This window comes from Thamnophis elegans, chromosome 3 (assembly GCF_009769535.1).
Source record: "Thamnophis elegans isolate rThaEle1 chromosome 3, rThaEle1.pri, whole genome shotgun sequence".
In the NCBI taxonomy this organism is placed as follows: domain Eukaryota; kingdom Metazoa; phylum Chordata; class Lepidosauria; order Squamata; family Colubridae; genus Thamnophis; species Thamnophis elegans.
This window is the reverse complement of record NC_045543.1, coordinates 836,815-864,126: the sequence shown is the minus strand read 5'-3', so window position 1 is coordinate 864,126 and position 27,312 is coordinate 836,815. Positions and strand designations below refer to the sequence as shown.

The window sequence follows — 27,312 nt, the reverse complement described above, 5'->3', positions numbered from 1 at the left end:
CATTGTTTCATGGAAACGGGGGATAAAACTCCACACAAACTTTTCTAGCATGCCTTCTTGAGAAGCTTTTTATTTTGATTGCTCTTTCATTCCTCCCATTTTTCTAGTATATGTCTCAGTTTAGCAATTTGTTTTATGTTACATTTATATATTTTCTTATTTCATCATTTTCACATCTTTACTAACTTATGCTTGAATGAAGATGTTTTAAAGCTGTATTCTTTGATCCTGAGAGTTCTGGGATATCTCTAAGCAATTGCTTTCTTGCACAAGTATTTTCCAACCAAACTGTATTATTTTGATTTTGAGTAATTGTACCTACTCCTTGAAAATGATTTCTCTCGACTAAATGAAGGAAATGTACTTTTCCGTTTGAAAATGTACAGCTGAATCACTGAAATGTTTATATACTAAAAACATGTCATTACTTAAAATATTTGACCTTGAAAAATTGGATTGATTTGTAGTAATTCAACTTGTGATGTTAGCATAAATATGTCGTGGCTGTATAAAAGGGATAAAGGAGGAAGAAGTATGATTTTAAAAATTGCACCTGTCTTAAATTATAAGAAATTCTTCATACATCTCTAAACAAACCAACTTATTGTATGATTTTTGAGCAAATTTTTATTAGTTTAAACTGTTATAAAAATTTCCTCAGTATCAGAAGATGGCTTTCTAAAATCTGGGTATTTATTCTCCATGTAACAGTACAAAAACAGATTAAACTAAGCAAATAAAACTATTCATAATATACCCCAAATATAAATGCTAAATGGCATACTGCCATTGTATAAGGAAATCCTACCATGTGATGTAGGGTATTCATATAAATTTCATTCCCCTTCCTCTATAACGTATCATATTTTAGACTCAGTAAACTCCTTTCATTCAGGACATGGTAGTATAAGTGGTAGAATGGGTAATACTCCAAATAATTCATTCTCTCACTTTTAAGTGAGAAATTGAATTGTTCTGCCTCCTGAGCAAAATGATTCTCAATAATGGATGAATTTACAATCACAAAGACATAGAATGATTAACACAGACTTCTAAAACTTTATGCAATTTAAAAGCATGGAGTTGGATGGTATATTTCTTTCTATAGAAGACTTTCCTTTTTATATTGAATAAAGCTCAGGGAAACACTTTTAAAAAATTAAAAAATACAATTTCTCAGCTAACGTGTGAATTTCACTGATCAAAGGAATTCAGTTGCAAGTCCAATAATTTTCTCAAACTCAAATGTTTACTCAGTTGTTCAGAGCATTTCATCTTTTCCTTCCTGGTGAATGGTAAACACAAAGCATTTAGGAAATGTTGCCGATCAAAGAAGAATATAGCTTTAAACAGTTTGCATGTTCAGTAGTGATAAAAGTGAAAAAGGTGAGATCATCTTTTTTTCTTCTTTTCTTTCTTTTTTTTCCCTGACTCCTGCAGTGCTGGGCTTGTAAAGCATGTTTCAAGAACAGCTTTGAATAGCAGGAATTCCAGAGTGAAGCTTTCACATCTTTAGTACACTGCTAGTGGTGTGGTGATGGTGATGAATTATGGTGGTTGTGACTATTCTTTAAATCAATATGTACAGGTTCTATTTCTGATGTCCTTGGCTTTCATGTAAGCATTGAACATGATTTCAAGATTGGTTTTTGTTTTTGAAATGTAGTGTAATTTTGCATAAGTCATCATGTGATGGTGATATGAATTCAAAGCATTTTTTTTCATGTTGCACACAAGCTGGTCGCTGGCTAATTTCATCAAATATGCTGAAAACACACAAAAGGCCAAATAATTGTTTCGTGCAACCTCCTTGACACGGTGCCTTCCAGATATGTTGGGACTGTAACTCTCGGGATTCCAAGCCAGCACGATCAATTCTGGAATTAAGGGCGGTTGGGGTTTCAGCATAGCTGGAGGACATTTGTTGCAAAAAGGCTGGTTTACATGGGCATCCACTTCGAATCATGATGATATCAAACTCCTGAAATGTGCATGGTGACATCACAATGCAAGTTCTACTCTTTTGTACTGGCAACACAATGTTGCATGCAAGTATAAAAAGGGTGGAGCTTGTGCTGTAATGTCACAACACATTTTGTTCCTTCCCTACCCCCCCTGTAAAAAAAACCCTCTCCCTCCCCCAATGGATGACTTTCTGGTTTAGCATTTAAAGATTTTATTTAGGATAAATTATATTTGTGAGCCAGCTCAGTGTAGGATTAAGACATTGGGCTAAAACTGGGAGACTGTGAGTTCTAGTCTTGCCTGAGGCATTAAGCCATTAAGCCAACTGGGTGACTTTGGGTCAGTCCCTCTCTCTTGGCTCTAGGTAAAAAGCGAGAGCAAACCACTTCCAACCCCCCCCCCAAAATACCCCCCCAAAAAACCCTGCAGACTAGTCCAGGTAAACTACAAGCAGTCAAGATTGACTCAGAGGCATCCCCTACTCCCACCCCCTCAAAATTATTCTTCCTTGGTGAGTCAGACCACACATGTTTTGAACTGGGCGCCCTCTTGCAATCTCAAATCCTGAGAATTTGAGATCCAGGAAAATGAACCCTGGAATTGGCTCCTGCATCACCCAAATGCAACCGTTGCCCACTATTTGTTTGAATGACAATCCTGTTTGCATCATGAGCCAAACTTCCTGGCTCTGGTCTGCACAACTTACCCGCCCTTCTTCAAAACCTGTTTCTTGCCCGCCCCCTTTGTTCCTGGTGCTTCTCCTCTTTCTGCTCCGTCCCCATTAAGTGAAGGCAGCAGAAAACCACCGTTCTGATAGCCCTTCTGGGATTCCAACTGCCACTGAACTTTTCAGAAGCCATAGTTCTGCATATATACTGAGCCTCCTTCGGTAGGCCTCAGGACCAACATCCTTCCTGCCCACCTCTGGCTGCCCTGAGATGAATCGGCTTACATGTTATGCTATACTGACTCCAGATACTGGATGCCTATTTTGTGTACATAAATCAGTTCATCCTTCTGTATATATTTCTTAAAATGGCTCCAAGCGGCCACTGTGCTCCTCAGTACTTTTGCTCACTGCTTGTGTCTGCAGTCTTTTGCTTAACTGTCACACCAGAGACGCATTAACCGTTAGGTTTCCTTCCCTTCATAACCCTGAATGTTTTAACATCATCCTGCGTTAATAAACACACCGCAAGCCCTCTCTCCCTCCCCAGGCTTGATTGGCGCGACCTACCCCATGTCTGTTTTCAGAAATGCTGATCATTAATGAATCTTGCTTTGTACTAAAATAGCTTCCTATAAACTTGGACTTGAAATCTTTTTCTTCTTGTTGTTGTTTCCACACTCCGCTGTTTCCTTTCCTCCTTCTTCTTGTCAAGTTCTTGCCATGCATGAAAACGTTCTTAAGTGTCCTACACCAGGCTGCACAGGCCGGGGCCACGTAAATAGCAACAGGAATTCTCATCGAAGGTAAGATCCAGCTCCCTGAACAGGCAGGTTTAATGTTTCAGCACCTTTGGTTCCCGGCGGGGTGGGGAACATCAAAATGTTTGGGGGCTTATCTCGAAAAGACAAGATCACTGCCTGATGTTTGATGGGCAGTGGTAACTTTGAAACACGGTTAATTAATTCAGGATCAGTTCCAAGCCAAATTTCAAAACTGATTGAATGCACTTGGACTTTCCAAGTTCCTTCAGGACCCTGCATAAGGCAGAGTCTAGCCACCTTTTGGCACAGTATAATCCTAATCTGTGATTAAGCCTCCACATTGTGCTTCAATAGGTCACAGGCGTTTGGGTTTTTCCACAAAATGATGTTGCTGCAGCAAATGCTCTCTTTTTTATAGTTTATTAAAAGTATTGAAGTCATGACTCAACTTTTGTGTGAATGCTGATATCTTTTTGCTTCTGAAATCTTGTTTGGCTCTTGTTCCTTTTTTTGCCCGTCGGGTGAATTGCATGCTAATCGGTGGTGTTCAATTGTTTCGCAAAAATTATATCCTGCTGATTGATTCTACCCATAATGGGCAAAGACCTTTTGTATATATAAGGTTTTAACACTGGTGGCGGGCAAAAAAAGGAGCTCCTTTTGTTGCCTGACTGAAACCTGAAACAGAGCATCTAATTGAAGAAAATAAAAGATGGCATGTGTAATTGGAAGTAGAACAGAGTCCTTTTCCATTTTGCTCCATCACGGTTTCTTTGGGTGTCCAAAGAAAAATGCTTATAAATAAGAAATTCATAAAACAAGTAGTATAAACCACATTACATTTTTTATAGACTGACAGATCCTACACTTCCGCGAGGAAACACTGAGGTAGTCTTTAGGTAAATCTCATTCAGTTTAATATGAAATCCTAAAACATTAACTTTTTTGAAAGGTTTTTTTTTTTTGCCAAATACAAAACTGATTGCCAAGGGGAAGCTGTATAAGGATATAAAAATGTTTGCCCTATTGAATGATTATGGATCTGATGATATCATGGGTTGTTAGACTATTTTAGCTAGAGAGGTGTAGCAAACAATTCAACCTATATATTAATCAGGCCATCATATATGGAATTACTATGTATACTCAAGAAAGTGGAAGAGATGACGTCAGACAAGAATTAGTGTTTCCAGAAGGATGCCTGGCTAGGAGATACGTTCAGATGAGCTGAAATGAGCCCTCTTCCACCCTTACAACTCCACAAATCAGACTGATTCATTCGTATCAGTCTACTTCTGATAGATTTGGCTGTGCCAGATTCTTCTTGGTTATATACATGTTTTTGTCACTTTTCTGCTTTCTAGCAGTAGCTTTTCCCCCTTACTGTGAGATTGGATCTGAATCAACTGAACTTGGATCTGGTGCAATGAAGCCTGATGCTTTTTCCTTTCCTTTCCTTTCTTTTTGGTCTGGCATTTCATATCTGATTCCCTTAGTGCCTTATCGTTGGTCCTGCATGTCATCTGAAGATGAGTCCTCAGACAGGGACCACAGAAATGTTTTAGGATTGAAAATGATGTGCTTTTCAGACGTTTAGAATTCTGGATTCAATTCTGAATACAGGATTCTTAGAAGTTTCTATCTCAGGCGATTAATGTCTTTGGAGAGATTAAGATACGCTGGTTGGTATTATTTTGGTTTATTTGCCTTTTGTCCTGGTTCTTACAAAGAAGTTCTTTAGGAATGAATGATTCCTGATGATCACAATGTTTTTTTTCTAAAAAGAAGGAAAGGACAAAGTTGGATTCAGTGGAGCAGAAAAGGATGTTGATAGGCTCAATGTAGTCCATACACTGCACTTTTTGGACTTCTAGGCCAGTGTTTCTCAACCTTGGCTACTTGAAGATGTCTGGACTTCAACTCCCAGAATTCCCCAGCCAGTGAATGCTGGCTGGGGAATTCTGGGAGTTGAAGTCCAGACATCTTCAAGTTGCCAAGGTTGAGAAACACTGTTCTAGGCAATGCTTAGGCAGTATTCTCTACTGTATTGTACAGTAATTTCCCTAAAACTCTTTGGATTTATGATCCTGAAGAGACACCAGGAGTTGGTTTAATTCAATTCGACTCTGAGAAGATTTTTGATAGCTATGTGTTTGTGTTCTAGTTTAACTAATTTTTTTCTTTATTTTCATTTCATTTTCTATCTGCTATGTCCTTATGGGTTGATGCCCGGATTCTCCCAAGAGAATTTCTATCAATTTCAACAGCAAGTGAATTTTTATTTCCTTTCTTTTTTTTGCTACCCTTTTTTCCTAAATTCTAATCAGCACAAGATTATTTAAAGCTCCGTCCTAACTAGTTTCACTGAAAATAAGCCTTGCTGAATTCAGTGTTGCTCACTTTCAAATAAGCCAGCCATTTTCTTCTGAGTTTTTTTTAATAGCAACAATAGCAGCAGCAGACAATACGGTTGGCAGATATGTAGGAAATTCTGCCAACAGTATTGCATATGTAAGTCTATATTCTGTTTGCCTGGCAGCAATGTTCTCCTGAACATTTACAACAACACCAAACTAAAGCATAATTTGTGGCTTATCGAGTTGAACGCAGCTCACCAGCTTCTTGATGGCTAATCACCAGCTCATTAAGCTTTGTTTTTGTAAAAACAGTGGGAGGGCAGAAACAATGATAATTAAACACCTGGACTGTCACAATACGTAGTTGGGCGATTCTATCTGGCTTGGTAGATCACAAGATGGGTAGAATTAGTCATGTCTAGTGGAACCGGAGTTAATCTTTTATGGCAACCTTGTGATTTTAAAAGCAGAATTTTGCATTCCAGAGGGTGAATCAAGACATAGTTCCTTCCCGCTACCCATTCAGCCAGGTTCTCCTTTATGTTTTTTAATAAAAGCCCAGTGAAGAAGCTATTCTGGATGGGACAATTACATTTTCTTTCTGTAATTGCAGCCTCTCCGGATGTCCTATTGCTGCAGCAGAGAAACTGGCCAAAGCTCAAGAGAAGCATCAGAGCTGTGATGCATCCAAATCAAACCAGGCATCAGATCGTGTCTTGAGGTATACAGAGTTGCTCTAACACTTAATAGTGCATTCGAGATTAATTGAATAAGAAGTTAATCTTAGCACTAAAAAAATATGTCACCCTTGAACCAGTGTTTAGAATTAGGGCTTCTGGATCCTGTTTTCAGCCTTTGAAAGCCTACCGATATACCCTGGGGGAGGGTGGGTAATGTTTCTCTCTCTCTCTCTTTTTTGGCAAATATCAATAAAGCTGAAAAGCTCATTTTTGTCTTAGGCATTGTTTGGTGTAAAGCTGCCTGCTGGAGTTCTGAATCTATGAACAGTGTGAAAAAAAGTTGATATCTTTGGGAAATAAACTAATATTTACCGGTAAGTCTTGTTTTTTCCAGCAGGCGTTTACTAGTAAATATCAGTTTAAATGAAAACCAGAAGCCCTACTTTCAACATTTAGCTTGCAAGTTTAAAATTATAGTTCAAAAATGTATCATTTGTTAGGCTTAAAAGATTTTATAAAAAGACTGGCTGGCTTTATAAATTTATAAGAAGTTTTGGCTGGCTTAGTATATTCTAAAAAAGAAAGAAAGAAGAACAAGAAGAACAAGAAAAAGAAGAAGAAGAAGAATACTGATGTACGCGTTTATCTAGCTTATATTTTTATTGCTGCCGATAATTCATGAAACATCTCAGGAATATAGGCTACAGAGGACATCCAATGCAGAACCTTAGGCCTTTTCTTAATGCAGGCAAGAAAGGCAGGATTCCCGAGGTATTTGAAAGTCAGACTCGTTAAAAAGATATTCATCCCTAAAGTTTACTCACATAGAGTGGGTATAGCTATTTACTAGTTGAAAGGAGAAATGATACATGTTTTAAGATAAAACAGCAGAATTTATCTGATTTCCCCATACCTTTCTTCCCAAAGATTTATGCTTGACGGAAGTAATTGATATAGGAATTAGAAATTACAGGATTTCCAAACTGGAAGCTATAGATTCAGATATTATTCAAATGCCTCATAGTGATAATTCTAATGTTAATTGGACCTTAAGAAAATATGCTATTCAAGAAATCTCCATGTTCAACGTGTTCTTTGAGTCAGATTTGAAAACTCAGCCGTCTTCTTGGGATGGACTCCTAAATGAGCTAATCCGCAGCTCTTTCCACCCAAAGTGTGTATCGCCCTCTATAGTGGGATGTAGGGGCATATCATAGTATTAAAAACTATCTGGGGAAAATGTTATTTAGAGCTACTTTGGGATGTCTTCAGATATTATCTGTAGTAAGAACTCTTATTGTCAAAAATACATTTAGAATAAATATCCAGACATGTTTTGTACCTACTATTTTAAATGTATGGTACTTACTGATACTAATTTTGCCCTGTAACTACAGAAATTTATAATGCTTACAGATTTCTCTTCAAGTCTCCCCATTTTTTATAATTGGAAAATTTGAGAATCAGAGTATATGAGTAACATACCAAATCATTACTACAAAGAAAGGATTTTCAAATTTCATAAATATTTTATGGCATATTTTGCAATGTAGTATAGAGACAGAAGTAAAATTAGATGTGTGCATTCTATAATTTTAGTGGGTTTTTTTCCATGCTATTTTCCTGAGAAAAATTAAGAGAATTTTTCAAATGGGTGACGTGCTTTTGCTTATGCTCAAGAACATTGGATAGATTTTAGCTTTTAGGTGAAGGGATTGTTCCATTTATTTTTTCCATTTTCAGAAACAACAAACATAATTTTAATAAACATAATTATTTTCTACCCTTTTTACTGCCAGAAAAAAAAAAAACTAGTATACTTTTATTACTGTGCTAAAACCCGATGGGAGGTTGGCAGCAATCCTCCCGTTTTTCGTAAGGGCCTAAAGACGTGGCTTGGGGGTCTCAGTGATCAGCACAATGGAAGTGGTCGATTGACTAATAACAGATCCCACTTTCCTCCGTCCTGCCCTCCCCATGTGCCTTTGGTTGTAAGGTTTGATTTAAACTTTTTTATGTTTTAATTAAGATGTAACTGTAAGCCGCCCAGAGTTACCTATGGCAAGATGGACAGCCAATAAATTTAACAAACAAACAAACAAACATTTTATTTAATGAGAAATCAGATGCCATGTAAACGAAACTTATTTAAAGCAGCATCTGAATGCTGATGCCTCAAATCAAAATTATTCTGACCATTTTGCTTTTGCCTTTAACATTGTCGTGCCCTCAGATAATAAGTGATCTGAGTTATATTATGATCTCAGATGTATGACAACTTTTATTTTGTACAGGTATTTAAGGTGAATATTTTGAAATGTACCCTGTACTACCTATGTTTACTAAGCAGAGTTTGTTGCTCTTTCCCCTCCTTTTTGAATTAAAACAGAGTAATTCATAAGCAATTTGTATGTTTAAATCCTACCCCTTCTGGTATAAAGAGAATTGAAAACTATCCTAGCAACTTAACTGCTTTATTGTTATATTGTCTGCTAAAGGAAAATTGTCTTGACTTTGATATCAGCAACTACTACAAGATTGAGTGTCTATGATGGATTACTCACCATTCCCAATACAGCTAGTGGTTCCTGAGGAAATCCCATTTTGCACTATGAGTAGAATAGGCTAAATTTTTGTTTTTTGTTTTTTAAATTGCAATCTAGAATAAAATCAGAAGTTGTGGCAGCCAAAGATTAGCTTTAATGTATTTCTGTTCATATTAATTGGCCTAGAGCTTCACCTAGGCATGGCAATGAATCTGCCTTTAGAAATACAGACATGAAGAGGCTAAGATGGATTAGTTATTTTAAATACAGGTGCAAAAGAAATGTCAGCTACTGCAGAATCCAGGAATCTGGCCTATATGGATATGCCAGAACCAGGTTTTCAGTCTATATCTTTTTCTGCCATCTTTATATAGCAACCAATGTTTTGCTGTAAACTTGGATATTGATGACACTTGCTGGTTGTGTCTGGTCATAGGCTTATTATTCCTGGCCTTGCCAGTCCCAGATCTCATGCTTATAAATGCACTGGCCCAAACAATTTTGATTCATTTTCATGTCTCAAACATGGAAATCAAAAGATAGAAGTAATTATTGTACTTCATTTATACGTAAATATTTAATTATAGACCGAGAGAAATTATTTTTTCCTTGAGGACACAATCTGAATTTATCCATCTGAATGTATAAACTAATGTTGGGTTACCTTCAGAGAGTGTTCAGTTGTTATACATTTACAACCCATACTCTCATTTACTTAGGAAGCAAGGAGGTAAAATGCTTGAAATTCTTCATCTTTTTATCATAGCGTGTAAAGAAACACAAGACTTATGGAGCTATCCAAAGGATCAAAAATATTTGCAGTTATATCATTGATATCTGCAAAAAAAAAGGACAAAAATAGCTGAAATTGTCAAATCACAATGTCCTTCAAAAAAACTCATAGTCATGTTCCAGTATAGAACTGTTCTAATCGAAATGGTTCCTGGAAAAGAAAGAAAAAGTAGGTATGAGATGTATAAGTCTCCCAGCAACTTGAGTTTTGAACTGAACTGGGTGAGTTCCAAGATCAGCAGTAGATAGTAGGATTAGCACAGTTTAGTCACTGAGCATTGTGGAGTCTGTGAATCAAACCATATATTTCCCATGCCAAGAATCTACTATTCTAGATTGAGATATACCATTCTGGAGTTTGTAGTATATTTAAATATATACATTGCCTAAGTTTAAAAATACTGTTTTTAAACTTGGGCTGTTTAAAGAGGACTTTTTCCTATTTCTATATTGTTAAACAAATGTTGTGATGGCAATCCGTTTGCTCCCGATTTTTGTTCAACAGAGAGATGTCCAAAAGTATAAAACGCTGCTACCATCTGAATACAATAAATAGAAAAAGTGTTATCATGTTTATGAATTGTGGTTTATGCTTTTAATAGGACATGGATTTTTCCCCTTTCTTCTTTTTCATTTTCTAGGCCCATGTGTTTTGTGAAGCAGTTGGAAATTCCTCAGTATGGCTACAGAAATAATGTTCCTACCACAACACCTCGCTCCAACCTGGCCAAGGAACTAGAGAAGTACTCTAAGACCACCTTTGAATATAACAGTTATGACAACCATGCCTATGGAAAGAGAGCCATAGCACCTAAAGTACAATCCAGAGATATATCCCCCAAAGGATATGATGGTATGAGATGCACATTCTTCGTCTATTACAAAATAAATACAGTTGTTAACACTGTTAACGAAACACCCCCAGCTAGCTGGTTTATTTTCCCATATTACAGTTTCCTACAGATTTGGAAGTAGACAGGGAGATACGTGCCTCCTTTTTTCCCCTTCCTTGCTTGAGTAGCAGTGTGTTCATAGATTGCTGAATTCATTTTGTTAAAATTATAATAGCAGTTCTAAAACACATTACATCATCTGACTCTAAAGCTATCTGCTACTTCTGCCTTCAAATTTGTGGCTTCACGTTGCCATCACGTGAGATATCAAAACGTTTTCTCCCCTTCGTACAGCTGGGATGGGTGTGGTCTGTGCGTGATGCATCTGGCCCATGGGGCACTACTTGGACACCCGGGTACATGCCATTGTGCAAGATAAATAGCTCCACAGAATGTGAAGCACATGAATGTGTACAGATTTCGATGCAGTTCAAATGGACACTTTCCCTTATTTTCTTTTCAAGTGAAGAAGATATTATAAATTACAGAAATAGCCATGAACGACCTGTGAAGCCCTATATTTGGGGGTTTACCACTGTGATAGCTTTCCATGATCGGTTTAATTTATTTTCTCATAATTAACATAAAATTGAAAATGAAATGGCAATACAAGTTCTGCTTGTGTACGCCTTCCCCTCCATCCTATTCTTTTCCATCTGGGTATCCTTTACAGCTGGATTATTCTTTTTAAGCTAGATAATCCTAATAGTCTTTTGCAAGAAAATTCCCAAATCCAACCTGCTAGTGCTGTGTCCATTTGATTATGTGCGAGTCTGTGTCAGTTCTTGGCAACCACTTACTGGTACCGGTAGTCCTTCACCTACTACAAGTACAATCGAGCAAGTAATTTTGGCCGTAGGTCATGATGAGTCCCCAGGTGATTATTCTTGACTTTATGACCTTTTTTTGCAGCAGTCAGTAAATGAACACTGTGATCATTAAATGAACCCATTGTTCGCTATGGGGTGTTTTTTGCCAGAAACTGGTTTCTGAAAAAAAAAAATGTAAATCCTGGTCACATGAGTTCATGACATCGCATGTGGTTATTTTGACGCAGACCTGCTTTGCTGTGGACACCTATAGAAGTGATGAAGAGAGTTCACTTTAGTTTAGGTCGACTCAAATATAAATTTATATGTACTGCTAACAGCTTCCTGAAATATTTATTGCTTCTTGTTATATATTCAAATTCCATAATATACTCATTTATCTTTGAGGCGGAGAAGTTTCATTAAAAGGCTTCGTCATTCCAATGCATATTTAGAGATTAATCAGAATCAAATAGAGAATGACTGGCAAAAAGTCAGCGGGCAGAAGAGAAGGGAAGCAGCTTTGGAAGAGTTGCTGTTATGGGGAAAATTAGAAGGAAAAGGGCACATTGTTAAGTTTCGTGCTCTTTCGATGGGATTGGTAGGTAACCCGCATTCAAGTGTTTGTCCTTTCCTTCCTCCTAACCAGCCAGATGTTTGTGTAATGATGTCAGAATTTCTTTCTTTCTTGTACTCCTGGAAACATTAGGTTGTACACACAATAGAAGGATGACCTGGAGGGCAACAGGAGGGGAAATTCTGCTTTTGAATAAAATGCATTTATTTGATTGCCTGTTTGTAGCATCTTTATCCCCTGTACTGCAAGGCATTCCAGAGGTGCAAAAAGTCCTCAGAGTCGTTTCCCCCCACTTAATCTCATCCCCGTGTCGCAATGGAATACTTGGTTGATTATTATTTTGCTTTTTTGGTTTCCTGGGCCAAGAAGACATGCAGAGATATTATAAATCCTCCAGGGAAGCCTGCAGCTCCTTTAGAGCACAGCGCATGGCACCACTTCTTCAAGGGTGCCCGTAGAGTTCCTGGGAGTCATTCTCGTCCTCTTTCCTTTCCACAGCTAAACGCTACTGTAAGAATTCGAGCCCGACCAGCAGCACCACCAGCAGCTATGCGCCCAGCAGCAGCAGCAACATGAGCTGTGGAGGAGGGAGCAGCGCCAGCAGCACTTGCAGCAAGAGCAGCTTTGACTACACCCACGACATGGAAGCAGCACACATGGCTGCCACGGCTATCCTGAATCTTTCCACTCGCTGCAGAGAAATGCCCCAGAACCTCTCCACAAAACCTCAGGATCTCTGTTCCAGGGTAATAATGATTGGCAGATCTATCTACACATCTCTGTGCGTTCTTGCTACATCTCCCACAAAATGCTCTTTTTCACAGCCTTTTTCTACAAGTGTAGCAGAGTCCAAGCATGCATTCCTGTAAACAAATTGAAAAACAGTATATGCCTTAAATCTCCCACGTCTAAAGTAATAAGGATGTTTTCTCCCATTTTCTCACCATTCAGAGAAACTAGGAAAGAATGTCTACTTTCACCCTTGCTTTTTCATATTAGGTACGGCATTTGCATACTAAAATGTATAACTTAGTAGTATGTCATATAAATCAAATAGAGATTTCTTAATACAAATCAAATAGAGAGAGGTTTCTTCAGGAAATAGGAATAATTAAACCTCACTCTTTGGGGAAAGGTGACCACTTTCAAAATGAATATTATTCCCAGATTAATTTATATTGTGGGACGAATTCTAGTATATTCCGTATATCCATTGTTGAGAAACACTGCTCTAATAGTGCTATTTAAAAATTACAGTGCCCTCTTAACAATCACTTTTGGCAGAAGACGAAAGGAATTAATTTCAAAAAGGAGGAGGAAAAAAGATTATATTTTTAAAAATGCATTTATTGGGATTGAAAGAGAAAAGACATTGAAGGTGTATTTCACTGTGGAAAAAAAGTCATTTTTAAGGCCTTGTAAATTATTTTATTGCTGGTATAAAAGCCCAGAGCAGCTGTGCTTCCTCCCTGCAGCCACCAGGGGCCGCTGCAAGCAAACTGTTGGGAGGCGAAGCGAGGCCTAAAAATAGCATCCTCTGCTATTTCAAAAAAGGAAAGAAAAGCGTTTTTAATTTTTAATTCTATCTTTCCCTTTCCATAAAGCGAAAGTACGTGCATTACGTAACTGTGGAAGGAAATATAAGGATCTATAAGAGTCAAATAGAGGATCTTTTACTCTTCAGTTTTTCCCCTCAGTTCATTTTATTAGCCTCTTTTAAAAAGAGAGTTTGGGGGTTTTTTTTCCTGCTATTAGTAGCATTAAACCTATTTAGGAACAAAATTAGATTACTTTAAAAGAAAGAGGGGGAACTCAAAATGGTATTTTGGGGGCAGTTAATGCCACCTTCAGCCCTCATGAAGGAATAATCCCATTGAATTGATGAGGAATAAGATGTTCTGATAGAATAAATGGCCTACGGCTCATTTATTTTTATTGTTTATTAGATTTTTATCCCACCTGTCTTATTTTGACAAATAACTGAAAGGCGGAAAACGTATCTCATCTTCCTTTTAATGTTTCCCACATAACAACAACCCTGTGAGGTGGGCTGAGAGAGAACGGCTGGCCCAAAAGCAGGACTCGAACTCAGCTTCCCTTGGTGTCTAGGCCAGCCCTTCCACCACTACGCCCAAAGGCTCCCATTTAGTACGGAAGAGACACGGAAGACGGGGGTTTTTTGGGGGGATGTAATGAAGGAAATGGGGGGAAATTCGGCTTTGAAGGAAGATTTCTGGGCCGGGGTCTTTCTTTTTCGGGTGGGCTTTAATGGCCTCCTGGGAAAAGGACGTTTTGAGAGAAATATTATCTTTGCTCCACCAGAAAAGGCCAAAGTGAGAGCGAAAGGCACGGATGGGGCAGGAAGATGGAAAGTGAACTTTAATCCCATTTACTTCTCATCTTCCTCGCCTGCTTAATTATTTTTATTAGTTTGTCAGAGTATAAAATACAAAAAAATAAATGAAAATAAGGGGAAATTAAGAGTGGGAAAAAGGGGGAATTATCTTTATTAGTTTGTCAGAGTATAAAATACAAAAAAATAAATGAAAATTAAGAGTGGAAAAGGGGAAAAAGGAGAAAGTGTGTGGTGGAAGGGCAAAAGTGGGGGGGGGGGCATTGACTTCTGACTCTTTTTTAGCACAGTAGAAGATAGATAACATTACAACCTCGACTTTTTTTACTTTTACACAATAATATATACTACCCAATTGTATAACAGCAAACTATCTAATCAGGAAAACCAAAATCACAATTTCGTTTTTTTTTTCCACCGCAAGGAGGAAATTTAAAAGTGGTTTCCGCATGGAAACTGAAATAGGTTCTTTTCTTTGACTAAAGCAATCAGTTTGAGCGTCCCTGCTTTTCGTCTTGCTGGGATAAATAACATATAATTCTGTTCACACCTATTAATCTTTATAGGCCAGTGTGTTTCTCAACCTTTGGTGACTTTAAGTCCTGTGGACTTCAACTCCCAGAATTCCCCAGCCAGCTATGCTGGCTGGGGAATTCTGGGAGTTGAAGTCCACAGGACTTAAAGTCACCAAAGGTTGAGAAACACTGTTATAGACTATCATCATTTATATTAAAAAGGGGGAAACCTCTTTTTTTACATCCATTTTGAAACTCTAAACTTTTCTTTAAAAGTATTTAGCGAGAGGGAAAGGCAGAAGGGAAATGCCCCCCCCACTTTCTCCTGTGCCTCTGTCGCTATGGGGAATGAAAGGACCGGGGTCCCCCCCCCCGCCACACACGTACACACAAACGCTGAACAACTTTGTGCATTGCACAGCTCCATCCATTCCGGTGCCTTTTGCTGCTCAGTTTGGTGCCATTTGCAATCAGAGATTTGGAAAAGTTTCTTCTTCTTTCCTTCTGCTATAGTTTTGACTCTGCGGAGGGTTTTTCTGTTCTTCCTGACCTTTAAAATGATACATTTCAGGGACTCTTTCTCTCCGCTTCCCTGTAAGAAGTCAATCCAAGTCAATCCAGAATGATGTAGTTGTTAACACAAAGGACTGAGCAAATTAAAATGGTGAAATTATTAGTCCCAGGGAAATATTTTTCAAAGAAACCGTGATAGTGATGAGCTGAATTGTCTTCTTTGGTGTATATGTTGTGTGTGTGTGTGCGACTTTAACTTTCCTCCCCTGCAGGCAGACTTGGTCTAGTGTTTAAATGGTCGAGTGATTAAGACACCAGGCTAGAAAATGGGAGACTGGGAGTTCTAGGTCTGCCTTAATCAACTGTCTTGCTTAGCAAGCCACATACATTTTGGTCTCAGTGTGTGTCTCTGTGTCTTTTTACCCAGAATCCTGACATGGAGGTGGATGAAAACGGGACGTTGGACTTGAGTTTAAACAAGCAGCGGCAGCAGCGCGAGGGTTGCTGTACCATTTTGACGCCGCTGGAACCGATGTCACCACAACAACAGGCTGTGATGAACAACAGGTGTTACCAGCTGAACGAGAGCGACTGCTGGGATTTGCCTGTGGACTACACAAAAATGAAGCCTGACGCCATAGACGAAGATGACTCCAAGGAAATTAACGTGGGTCTATTAAATTTTTTTTAAAAAAATTATTTTTATTACATAGACAACACATACACACAACAATGAAAAGGAAAAAAAAGAAAAAACAAAACAGAAAAAAAAAACCCATCATCACATACAGCATGTCGTTTGGTTACAAGTGTTTTAGCATTTATCATTCTTATACATTTTATTATTTCATTTAATAGGTTATAATATACAGTTTGGGTTGCTTTGTTTACCATCCCTTCCCCCTGTTGTAACACCACCTTATTTTCCCTTCCTTTTCCCTGGCGTTGTTTTCAAGCTCTTATATTTCTGAACACTAACCAGGGGGAATGCACTGGCACCAATAGCTTCCCCAAAGATACTCTACTGCAGTGTTTCTCAACCTTGGCCACTTGAAGATGTCCGGACTTCAACTCCCAGAATTCCCCAGCCAGCAAATGCTGGGAGTTGAAGTCCGGACATCTTCAAGTTGCCAAGGTTGAGAAACACTGCTCTGCTGTATATCATTTTTTTAAAAATATTGATTAAAGGACTTCATTATGTATTTACTGTAGGGATGCAGTTGGTCAGGGTACAATTTACTTAAACCTTTTTCAGAATTGGCACTTTCATTTATCTAACAATGTCACAATTCAGTGGTAGCCTATTGAAAGGACATATTTTCTCTACTCTTATATTGGGGAAATCTGTTATATATGAACAAAGGAAGAAAAAACTAGAACTACATTAACACTTTGTTCTTTCTGCTGCAATAACTACAAAACTGAAAAATAGTAAAGATAGAAAAAGTTCCTTGTTAAGTGCTACAGTTTACCTTTACACCATCAGTAGGAAAAAAATTGAGATATGGATATTTCCTCCTATTACTGTTACAGGTAACTAGTTTGCTCATGTCTTTGGCCTCAAGATGCTGGTGTTTAATGCTAGATCTGTTTGCCACAAGACCCTCTTCCTCAGCATTTGGTGTTGGATGAGGCAAGGCAGCAGACTAAAACTTTACAAGTAGTTCTTGACTTACAACAATTTATTTAGTGGCCCTTCAAAGTTATAGTGGCATTGAAAAAAATGAGTTTTGACCATTTTTCATACTTGCAACCGTTGCAGCATCCCTATGTCACATGATCAAAATTCAGACACTTGGCAACGACCTCATATCTATCGGTTACCGTGTCCAAGGGTCAGGTGATCGCCTTTTGCGACCTTCTGACAAGCAAAGTCAATGGGGAAGTCAAATTCACTTAACAACCAGGTTAATAATTGCAGTGATTCACTTAACAACTGTGGCAGGAAAGGTCATAAAAACTCACTTAACAACTGTCTTGCTTAGCAAGCCACATAAATTTTGGTCTCAGTTATAGTCGTAGGTCGAGAATTGCCTGTCCTGAAAGTTGCCTGAGAGGACGTGTTAAGATCCACTCAGAAATCTCCCCAACTAGGTTTTAGGTCCTTTAGCAACCTTGATGCCAACGACAGGGACTGTCAGAGGCAGAGGCTTCATTCTTCTGATAGTGGGGTGTGAATGCCTGTATATTTGGTTGGGCTGTAGAAATAAGCTGGAGAGTCTGTTCTTGTACCAACCAGCTGAGCTAGTGTAGTTGGTCTTCCGGACCTTTGATGGCCGGGAGACTTTAACTTTCCTCCCCTGCAGGCAGACTTGGTCTAATGCAGTGTTTCTCAACCTTGGTGACTTTAAGTCCTATGGACTTCAACTCCCAGAATTCCCCAGCCAGCTATGCTGGGGAATTCTGGGAGTTGAAGTCCACAGGACTTAAAGTCGCCAAGGTTGAGAAACACTGGTCTAGTGTTTAAATCAGTGGTAGTCAACCTGGTCCCTACCGCCCACTAGTGGGCGTTCCAGCTTTCACGGCGGGCGGGAGGGGTTCGCTGTAACTCTGCTTTATAAATTTTATAAAGTAAAGTTACTTCCCTACTTTATAAATCACCATTACTGTGGAACCGGTGGGTGGTTAGGAAATTTTACTACTAACAGAGATACAAAAGTGGGCGGTAAGTATAAAAAGGTTGACTAGCTCTGGTTTAAATGGTCAAGTGATTAAGACACCAGGCTAGAAAATGGGAGACTGGGAGTTCTAGGTCTGCCTCAATCATGAACGCCGACCTTGTGACAGTTGTTTTCTCTCAACATAGAAGCTTCCAATATAATACACATTGTTCTATATTGTGCACAATATTATAAGAGTAAGTACTCTTAACAAGAGGTATGAATTTGGAGCAGCGCTTACCTTAATTAAATATGTATTGAATAAAAACCCATGACAATTATACAGAATGTTGGTTCATGCAGACCCCTGGTTTCAATGCAACATAGGGTGCCACCTGCACTGTAAACATTTCAAAGCTGTGATTTGTGGACTTTTTCTCTCCAGAGGAATAAATAGGAAAAGGTCCTTGACTTCAATGGAAATTTTAGCGGTAAACACAATAGCATTTCATTTAAATATGGTTTGTTTCTTACAGCCAGAAGATTTAGATCCTTTCCAAGAGGCATTAGAAGAAAGAAGATATCCCGGGGAAGTCACCATTCCAAGCCCTAAACCCAAATATCCTCAATGCAAAGAGAATAAAAAGGATTTAATAACGTAAGCATAATGTGAGGTGAAATTATTTTTTACTCCTTCTTAACCTTACCTCTCTCTCGTTGTCTTATCTGAATAAACAAGTGCATATATGCCTTGCAGTATGAGCATGCAGCATTTGCAGCATATAAATGTTTCAGGCGTCAGTTAAGTTTAAGTGATGAAGCTGCTTGTCCCTAACGATGCTATATTGTACTGAAATGCCATTTCATTTTGCAGCTTTTCTGATAGGATGCTTAAATCCCCCCCCACCCACCCCCCTCGCAGACATTGCAGCTAAACTGGAAACAATGAAACTTTTCAAAGTTTTTTTAAACATACTTACTATTTTGGCTGTTTTTGTTTTGTTTTTGTTTGGTGGCAGATGTCCAACACCAGGGTGTGATGGGAGTGGTCATGTGACTGGTAATTACGCCTCTCATAGAAGGTGTGACTTCATTTTTTTCATGGTGGATTCTGTCTTTTCAATTTATTGTTTTCAGCTTACCTCAACAATGCTGTCAAAGTAAAAATGTTGAACTACATGTTAACCCTTTGAGTAATACGTGTTGAACTTAAATAGCATGCTAATTTGTGTGTTGTATAAACGTCTTGTTCTTTTAAAACAACTACAATTTTGAAATTTTTAACTCTTTCAAATAGTTAACCCATGGATCACTAATACTTTTTTTTTATAGCTATTATCTTGTCCTTTTAACAAAAATTCTACACATTTTATAGTTAAACATATTCAGAGGGTTAACTTATATTACAAAATGTAATATTGCAGCACTTGCCCGCTTCATCGCTTTTCTGCATTATAATTTTTTTATTTGATTTTTAAGCATTGTGTTTGTTTGGAAAAAACTTGGCTTAAACGAATATCAACTTACTTGACTGTCCTGACCTGTTTTACAGTCTGTCTGGCTGCCCGCTGGCTGATAAAAGTATTCGAAGTATGCTGGCCACAAGCTCACAGGAACTCAAGTAAGATACGACGAAAGCCATTCCTTTAAACAAAAAAAAAATCTTAGTATTTACCGACAGAAGACTCTAGTTCATAAAAGGGCACCATTCAACAGCAACTCACAGCAAAGATAAGATAGATAAAGATTCCTGGGTATTTTGCAGTCTTTCAAATGAAGTGATAAAACTACTAACTAGGATTCAGGGTTTATGAGTACCACTTTGGTGAACCAAACCAATTGAGAATTTCTTAAGCTTGTAATAAATCATCAACACAGATAAACAGTAGCTGGTCCATTATAGGATTTTCAAGTGAAATGAAGAAAGTTAACCAAAGAAATCTTCAACTGTGACAAATTTTGAATCATAGCATGATTTCCCCCCCCCCCACTTGTTAATTGTTATAGTTACAAAATGACATTTGAAATTATAACATCATGGTATAATGCTAGCTTGGGTAGATGTTTTATTAGAAATGTCTAAAATTAAGTACAAAAAATCTGGATCTTTGAATGAAGTTCAAATTTTAGAAATAAGTTAAAAAAAATAAAGACATAAAAACTGAGCAATGGAATAATCTGAGGGGTTTTGTTGACTTACATAAGATGGAATGGAAATATCCCTTTATGATCCAAAAATAAACCTCTATAATTTGTAGGAAGAACTGGAATGATAGAAGCATTGTGATTTCTGATAGTATGATTGTGCCTTGAATTGTGCTGCCTCAAACAGACATCAAATATGGCTCTATGACTTGGGAAAGATGGGGGACCTAGTAAATGACATTATTGCAAACACGAAAAGAAAACAGGATTAAATAGTATTAATACAATACAATATTAGAAATAATTAAATAGATTGTAGAATAAGTATAAAACTACCATTGATAGCTACCAGGCACTGGTAAAGAAAAAAGAAACTACAAAAGGAATAGTTAGATTCCAAAAATGTACATTAGATTAACAGAGTTGGAAGGGACCTTGTAGGTCATCTAATCCAACCCCTTGCACAAGCAGGAGACTCTGCTACTATTTCTGACAAATGACAGTCCAATATCTTCTTGAAAGCCTCCAGTGATGAAGCTCCCACAACTTCTGAAGGCAACTTCTGTTCCATTGGTTGATTGTTCTCACTGTCAGAAAATTTCTCCTTATTTCTAGGTTGAATCTCTCCTTGGTCAGTTTCCATTTATTATTCCTCGTCTGACCTTCAGGTGCCTTGGAAAATAGCTTGACACCCCCCCCCCTCTCTCTGTAGCAGCACCTCAAATATTGGAACACTGCTATCATGTCTCCCCTGGTCCTTCTCTTCGCTAGACTAACCATGACAAGTTTCTGTAACCGTTCTTCACATGTTTTAGTCTCCAGTCCCCTAATCATCCTAGTTGCTCTTCTCTGCACTTTTTCTAGAGTCTCAACATCTTTTTTACAGTGTGGTGACCAAAACTAGATACAGTACTCTGGGTGTGGTCTTACTAAGGTTTTATAGAGTGGTATTAGTACCTCGCCCGATCTTGATTATATCTCTCTGTTAATGCAATTTAGGATTGTGTTGGGTTTTTTGGCTTCCGCTGCACACTACTAGATCATATTTAACTGGTTGTCCACTAAGATTCCAAGATCCCTCTCACAGTTATTAGTATTAAGCCTGGTTTCGCACAGTCTATTTGTGTACTTTTGATTTTTCTTGCCTAAGTGTAAGACTTTACTTTTCTCTACATTGAATTTCTTTTTGTTAGATAGGACCCAGTGTTCAAGTCTGTCGAGATCCATCTGGATCTTGAGCCTATTATCTGTTAGCTATTCCTGCCAGCTAAGTATCATTTGCAAATTTTGTAAGTTACCCTTCTATTCCCTCATTTAAGTCATTTAAGAAGATATTGAAGAGTATTGGGCCTAAGAAAGAACCTTGTGGTGCCCCACTGCTTCCTTCCTTCCTTCCATGCAGACCTAGGCCCATTAAGGACTACTCATTGAATATGCTTTGTCAGCCAGTTACGGATTCATCTGGTGGTGGTGCCATTTATCCCACTTTTTTCTAGCTTAACAAGAAGTAGGTTGTGGTCTACTTTGTCGAATGCCATGTAATCTCATTTCAGGCAATCCACTAATGAGTGTGACATTTTTTGTTTAATCTAGACTCCAGACTGAAAGTAGAAACTGAATTGGTTTGCAAATAAAAATATGCAGGGAAACAAGGGCTGCTATACTTCAAAAAGGTTGGCCTAGATAGTCTGAAATCAAGGCAGCATAAGGTTGTGCTTTTACATTCTGGTTTATCTTGCCAGACTGAGCTACCAGGCACTCTAATAAATAAGAATGAAAAATAAAACTGATCCCCTTTGCTTCCTGAACTCAATTCTTTAACTTCCAGGTCTTCTCTGAAGTTTAAGGAATTATTTGGAGCATATGGGGATCCATGGAGGGGAAATTCAGTTGCAATGCTTGCTTATGAAATTGAATGCAGCGTTTTAGGTAACTCATTCTTTCTAAATGAACTCCTCACTAGCAAACATTGCTCTTTATTAACAAACAAAAATAAAATAAGGTTTGCTTGATTTTAAGCAAAGCAGTTCAGAAGCACGATTAATTTAATACTAGAAAATTGCATTTTGTTTTTATTTCTATTCATAAATTGTGAAATTGGAGCAAGGTGACTTGCCTTGGCTTACATAGCACTGAACCTCCATACCAATCATTCCACACATCAACAGCAAATTGATGTCCTATTCCCATGTGGAGCCAAATGATTTTTTCTTGCTGCATCCCAAGGCACTTCCTTCATTTCTCTTGTCTCATTTTTATTTCTTCATGGCTTTTGGAGAATTCTCATATTGCCTCTCCTACCTCAGAAAACCAACATAGAAGGAAATGTAGATAGTCATAGTGTCTACCTACAAAGCCCATAATCCCAAGTGGAATTACATTTATCTTTCCTGCTGCTATTTGCTTATATTTCCTAGATGTGCAAGCTAAATACAAGGGCAAATACTTGTTCTTTCATACTCATAAATCACCAAGTTGCTTAGTCAGATGACTCAACAGGATTATGACATTTCAAATCAGAATAGTCACTACAATCAAGTATATATAAAACAGAAAGGATAGAATGCAACTGTCTACCAAAAAACTTCATTTGCATTTCCTGTAGCAATATAAATAAGCAGGAGAGAAATTTCTAATGAAGATTTTAGAATTATTGTTTCAACAGCATAGTCTAGTCTTTAGAGAACCTTGTGGAAAAATCATATAGTAAATGAGAATATTTTGGTATCCCTGGACAGTGCTTTATACTTACAATGAAAAATGTAGATATATAAAATAATTTTGATATGGTTCCTATTCATAATAGATTTGGGTTGTTTATTTCCAGGAGATTCACAGTAAGATGAATGACAGCTCATTTTTGAAACTGATGGTTACTCCAGAAAAGCTTTAAAAATAGAAAGCTTAACATTGGTTATTTTGCATGGAACACCCATCAGTTTACCAGAAACATTAGGAGAGGTTTTAGGTTTATAGATATCTGAGAATAAAAGCCAGCCATTTTTGGAAGTGCTAGTTGAAGCAGAAACAATAATATTATTTAATCCTTTCTAAAATTCTCCTACTTGTCCGCCACATAGCACTTGCTTGCTAGTTATAATAGCAAAATATCTTTCTGTCTATTTTTGCTTCCTACAACTAATTCTGTCCTTTCTTTCTTCAACATACAAAGGTGACACATTTCTATTAATTTATAAAAATGGGTGGAAGTAATTGAGCTTTTTTTAAAATAGAACTTACCACAAGAACAATGTGGAGAATATTGTTTTTCTATTTCCAAGTGAACATATGGATTTTTTTTTTTCTTTTTGCCTTTCCCTTCCCTTTCCCAAAAAACTCCTATGGTTTCTGCCAGTAGAATGATTGCTTTACAAGACCTTTAGGTAAAAGGAATCTGTGAGGTTCCAGGAAGTTTTTTCTGTTATTGTGCCTGTTCTTTGGAATGAGATTCTCCCACCCACATCATAATTTTCATGTTTGTATTTACATCCAAAACTTGGAAGTTTTGGAAGTTTCAAAGGCAGTTTTGATGTGTTTCCAAGTATATACAGGTGAAACTCCAAAAATTAGAATATCATGCAAAAGTTCATTTATTCCAGTAATGCAACTTAAAAGGTGAAACTAATATATGAGATAGACTCATTACAATGCAAACCAAGATAGTTCAAGCCGTGATTTGTCATAATTGTGATGCTTATGGCTTATAACTCATGAAAACCCCAAATCCACAATCTCAGAAAATTAGAATATTGTGAAAAGGTGCAATATTTTAGGCTCAAAGGTTCCGACTCTAATCAGCTAATTAAGGCATAACACCTGCAAAGGGTTCCTGAGCCTTTAAATGGTCTCTCAGTCTGGTTCAGTAGGAATCACAATCACGGGAAAGACGGCTGACCTGGCAGTTGTGCAGGAAACCATCATTGACACCCTCCGTAAGGAGGGAAAGCCTCAAAAGGTAATTGCAAAAGAAGTTGGATGTTCCCAAAGTGCTGTATCAAAACACATTAATAGAAAGTTATGTGGAAGGGGAAAGTGTGGAAGAAAAAGGTGCACAAGCAGCAGGGATGACCGCAGCCTGGAGAGGACTGTCAGGAAAAGGCCATGCAAAAGTGTTGGGGACTTTCACAAGGAATGGACTGAGGCTGGAGTCAGTGCATCAACAGCCACCACACACAGACGGATCCTGGACATGGGCTTCAAATGTCATATTACTTTTGTCAAGCCACTCCTGAACAACAAACAACGTCAGAAGCGTCTTACCTGGGCTAAAGAAGAACAGACCTTATCTGTTGCTCAGTGATCCAAAGTCCTCTTTTCTGAGGAGAGCAACTTTTGCATCTCATTTGGAAACCAAGGACCCAGAGTATGGAGGAAGAATGGAGAGGCACACATTGCAAGATGCTTGAAGTCCAGTGTGAAGTTTCCACAGTCTGTGTTGCTTTGGGGAGCCATGTCATGTGCTGGTGTTGGTCCACTGTGCTTCATAAAGTCCAGGGTCAACGCAGCCATCTACCAGGAGATTTTTGAGCACTTCATGCTTCCTTCCGCAGACGAGCTTTATGAGGATGCTGACTTCATTTTCCAGCAGGACTTGGCACCTGCCCACACTGTCAAAAGCACCAAAACCTGGTTCAATGGGAACCGTGGGATTACTGTGCTTGATTGGCCAGCAAACTTGCCTGACCTGAACCCCATAGAGAATCTATGGGGCATTGGCAAGAGAAAGATGAGCAACATGAGACCAAACAATGCAGAAGAGCTGAAGGCCGCTATTGAAGCATCCTGGTCTTCCATAACACCTCAGCAGTGCCACAGGCTGATAGCTTCCATGCCACGCCACATTGAGGCAGTAATTGCTGCAAAAGGGGCCCAGACCAAGTACTGAGTACATATGCTTATATTTTTCAGAGGTCCGATATTGTTCTATGTGCAATCCTTGTTTTATTGATTGCATGTAATATTCTAATTTAAATTTGTGGATTTGGGGTTTTCATGAGCTGTACACCATAATCATCACAATTATGACAAATCATGACTTGAACTATATTGCTTTGCATGTAATGAGTCTATCTCATATCTTAGATTCACCTTTTAAGTTGTATTACTCAAATATATGAACTTTTGCACAATATTCTAATTTTTCGAGTTTCACCTGTAATTCTTTACTGCTCTACTTGATAGTTTTAATCTCATTTTAGTTATTTGCAGTTAAGCTTGCTGTCTCTGAAAGAACATTACTGCCATCAAGGTTAATTTTTAGTATCTGAACCTGATATATAGATTCAAAAGCATACAAAATATTTTTATATATATTTTGTATTTCTTGAATTATAAAATGTGTAGGATCTAGGATAAAAAAAATCACCATCTTGCCAAAACTTTTTGCAAAACAATATTTTTCTTGATTCCTGAATAAATGTATAAATACTAGAAAATGTATTATAGCATAGTGTAATATAGTTGCAATCAATTTAGAATGATAGTTGATGATATTCAATCACCCTTGGCTTTTTGAACTTTCTCAACCTTTCTGGAGCCTCACAGGTCCTCACCAGAGGTCCCCAAACTCTTCAGCTCATCAACCTTCATGATTACAGATTATTCCTCTACCCACAAAAAATATTATATGAAAATAATTTAATAAGTACTATTTTAACTAATAATACTACAAATAAACAGTAAATATAATAATAGATCCCTTATCCAACCCTATTAACCTTTGACCTGTTTGGAAACCATGCCATAGACTAACAGTGCACCCATTCTTGGCCAGGATCATAGATGTGGTACTAAACATGATCGATGGATGTGGAATTGTGGTTTAATGTTGGAGGGGGAAAAAAGAGAAAAAAATGACATGAAATATCCTGCAACTAATTGACTGAATTTTCCTTATTGTAGACTTTTGTTATAGAGTTGATATTTTTCTCATGTGGCAGAGGTGGATTAGCTTCACTTCAATTTTTAATTAAAGTGGAGGAAGAACACTATATCCTTAATTTATACTGGATTACCTAATAAAAAGAAATCTCACTGAGATCAGTGGGATCTATTCCAAAATAAATGAATATAAGAATATAGCTTAAGTGAATTTGCAATTTTTTTTAAAAAAAAAGTGTGTGAAATATTCAAATATCCATGGTGAGAATTTTACAGTATTTACCCTGTATATATATATAGATTACGCTGAAAAGCTCCATGGAAATGAATTACCTTTGTTTGAAACAGACATTGTATTAAAAAATGCCATACATCATTTGGGGAGTATTTCTATGCTGTCAATAGGTCTTACTAAAATCTCTTTCCAGATCTTATACATTCTTAACCATTCAACATTCTGAATATCCCAAAGTCAGACAGTACAAGTGTTCTTCATTCAGTGGCTGTCAAAGATACCAAACAGCACTGAAAGAAGGGACTTGGAAATATTCCTTGCAGTTGCAGTGTCCCATGGTCATGTGACCCCCATTTGCGAGCTTCACAAGTTGGCTTCCAACAAGCAGAGCCAAAGGGAAAGCCAGCAGGAGGTTATAAAGGCCAATCATATGTGGCTTTCTGTGACACCCAGGGTTTCCCTAGAAAGGGCAACCGGAATTTCCGCAACTGCCACTCTAAGTTGTCATGGTCACTTGGCATTATATTTAATGACTGGGTTGCTTAGCGACAGAGTTACCAGATCCAATTATCATTGTTAAACGAGGACTACTTCTAATGGCACATTCAGATATTACAAAAGCAGTCTCAAATACAACCATAATTATTGTGAAGTAGGTTTTAATTACTACAAATCTTTTGGAAGTCTCATATTTCTATTTTGTACATTATGACATATCTTCTTTTTATAGAATTTATATAATGCACACTATACATATACTATTTGATAGTTCCAGTGGAATATCTATGTTTACAACTTGTAAAAGCTTTTGAGCAAAAAATATTTTATTATTTATTTATTTATTTATTTAAAGCTTTTATATGCCGCCCAATCCCAAAGGACTCCGGGCGGCTTACAAAGAAAATGTAAAAAACATAAAAACAATACAATTTAAAACAACAGTCAGCCCTCATAAATTCATTCTAGTCGGGGCCGGACCTCAACAGTGAGGTCAACAGCCCCAGGCCTGCCAGAACAGCCA

General features: G+C 37.7%; 1 protein-coding gene across 5 annotated transcripts in view; it reads left to right on the top strand.

Annotated features, from left to right (window-relative positions):
• Positions 1–27,312, top strand: part of MYT1L (myelin transcription factor 1 like) — a 101,674-nt gene that overhangs the window by 49,915 nt on the left and 24,447 nt on the right. For all 5 annotated transcript variants that reach the window (XM_032213857.1, XM_032213856.1, XM_032213854.1 and 2 more), the window contains exons 7-13: positions 3,348–3,438; positions 6,367–6,474; positions 10,413–10,624; positions 12,549–12,796; positions 15,859–16,098; positions 18,568–18,689; positions 19,584–19,652. In XM_032213857.1, the coding sequence (XP_032069748.1) occupies positions 3,348–3,438; positions 6,367–6,474; positions 10,413–10,624; positions 12,549–12,796; positions 15,859–16,098; positions 18,568–18,689; positions 19,584–19,652 (1,090 nt within the window). The remainder of the gene's footprint in view (positions 1–3,347; positions 3,439–6,366; positions 6,475–10,412; positions 10,625–12,548; positions 12,797–15,858; positions 16,099–18,567; positions 18,690–19,583; positions 19,653–27,312) is intronic.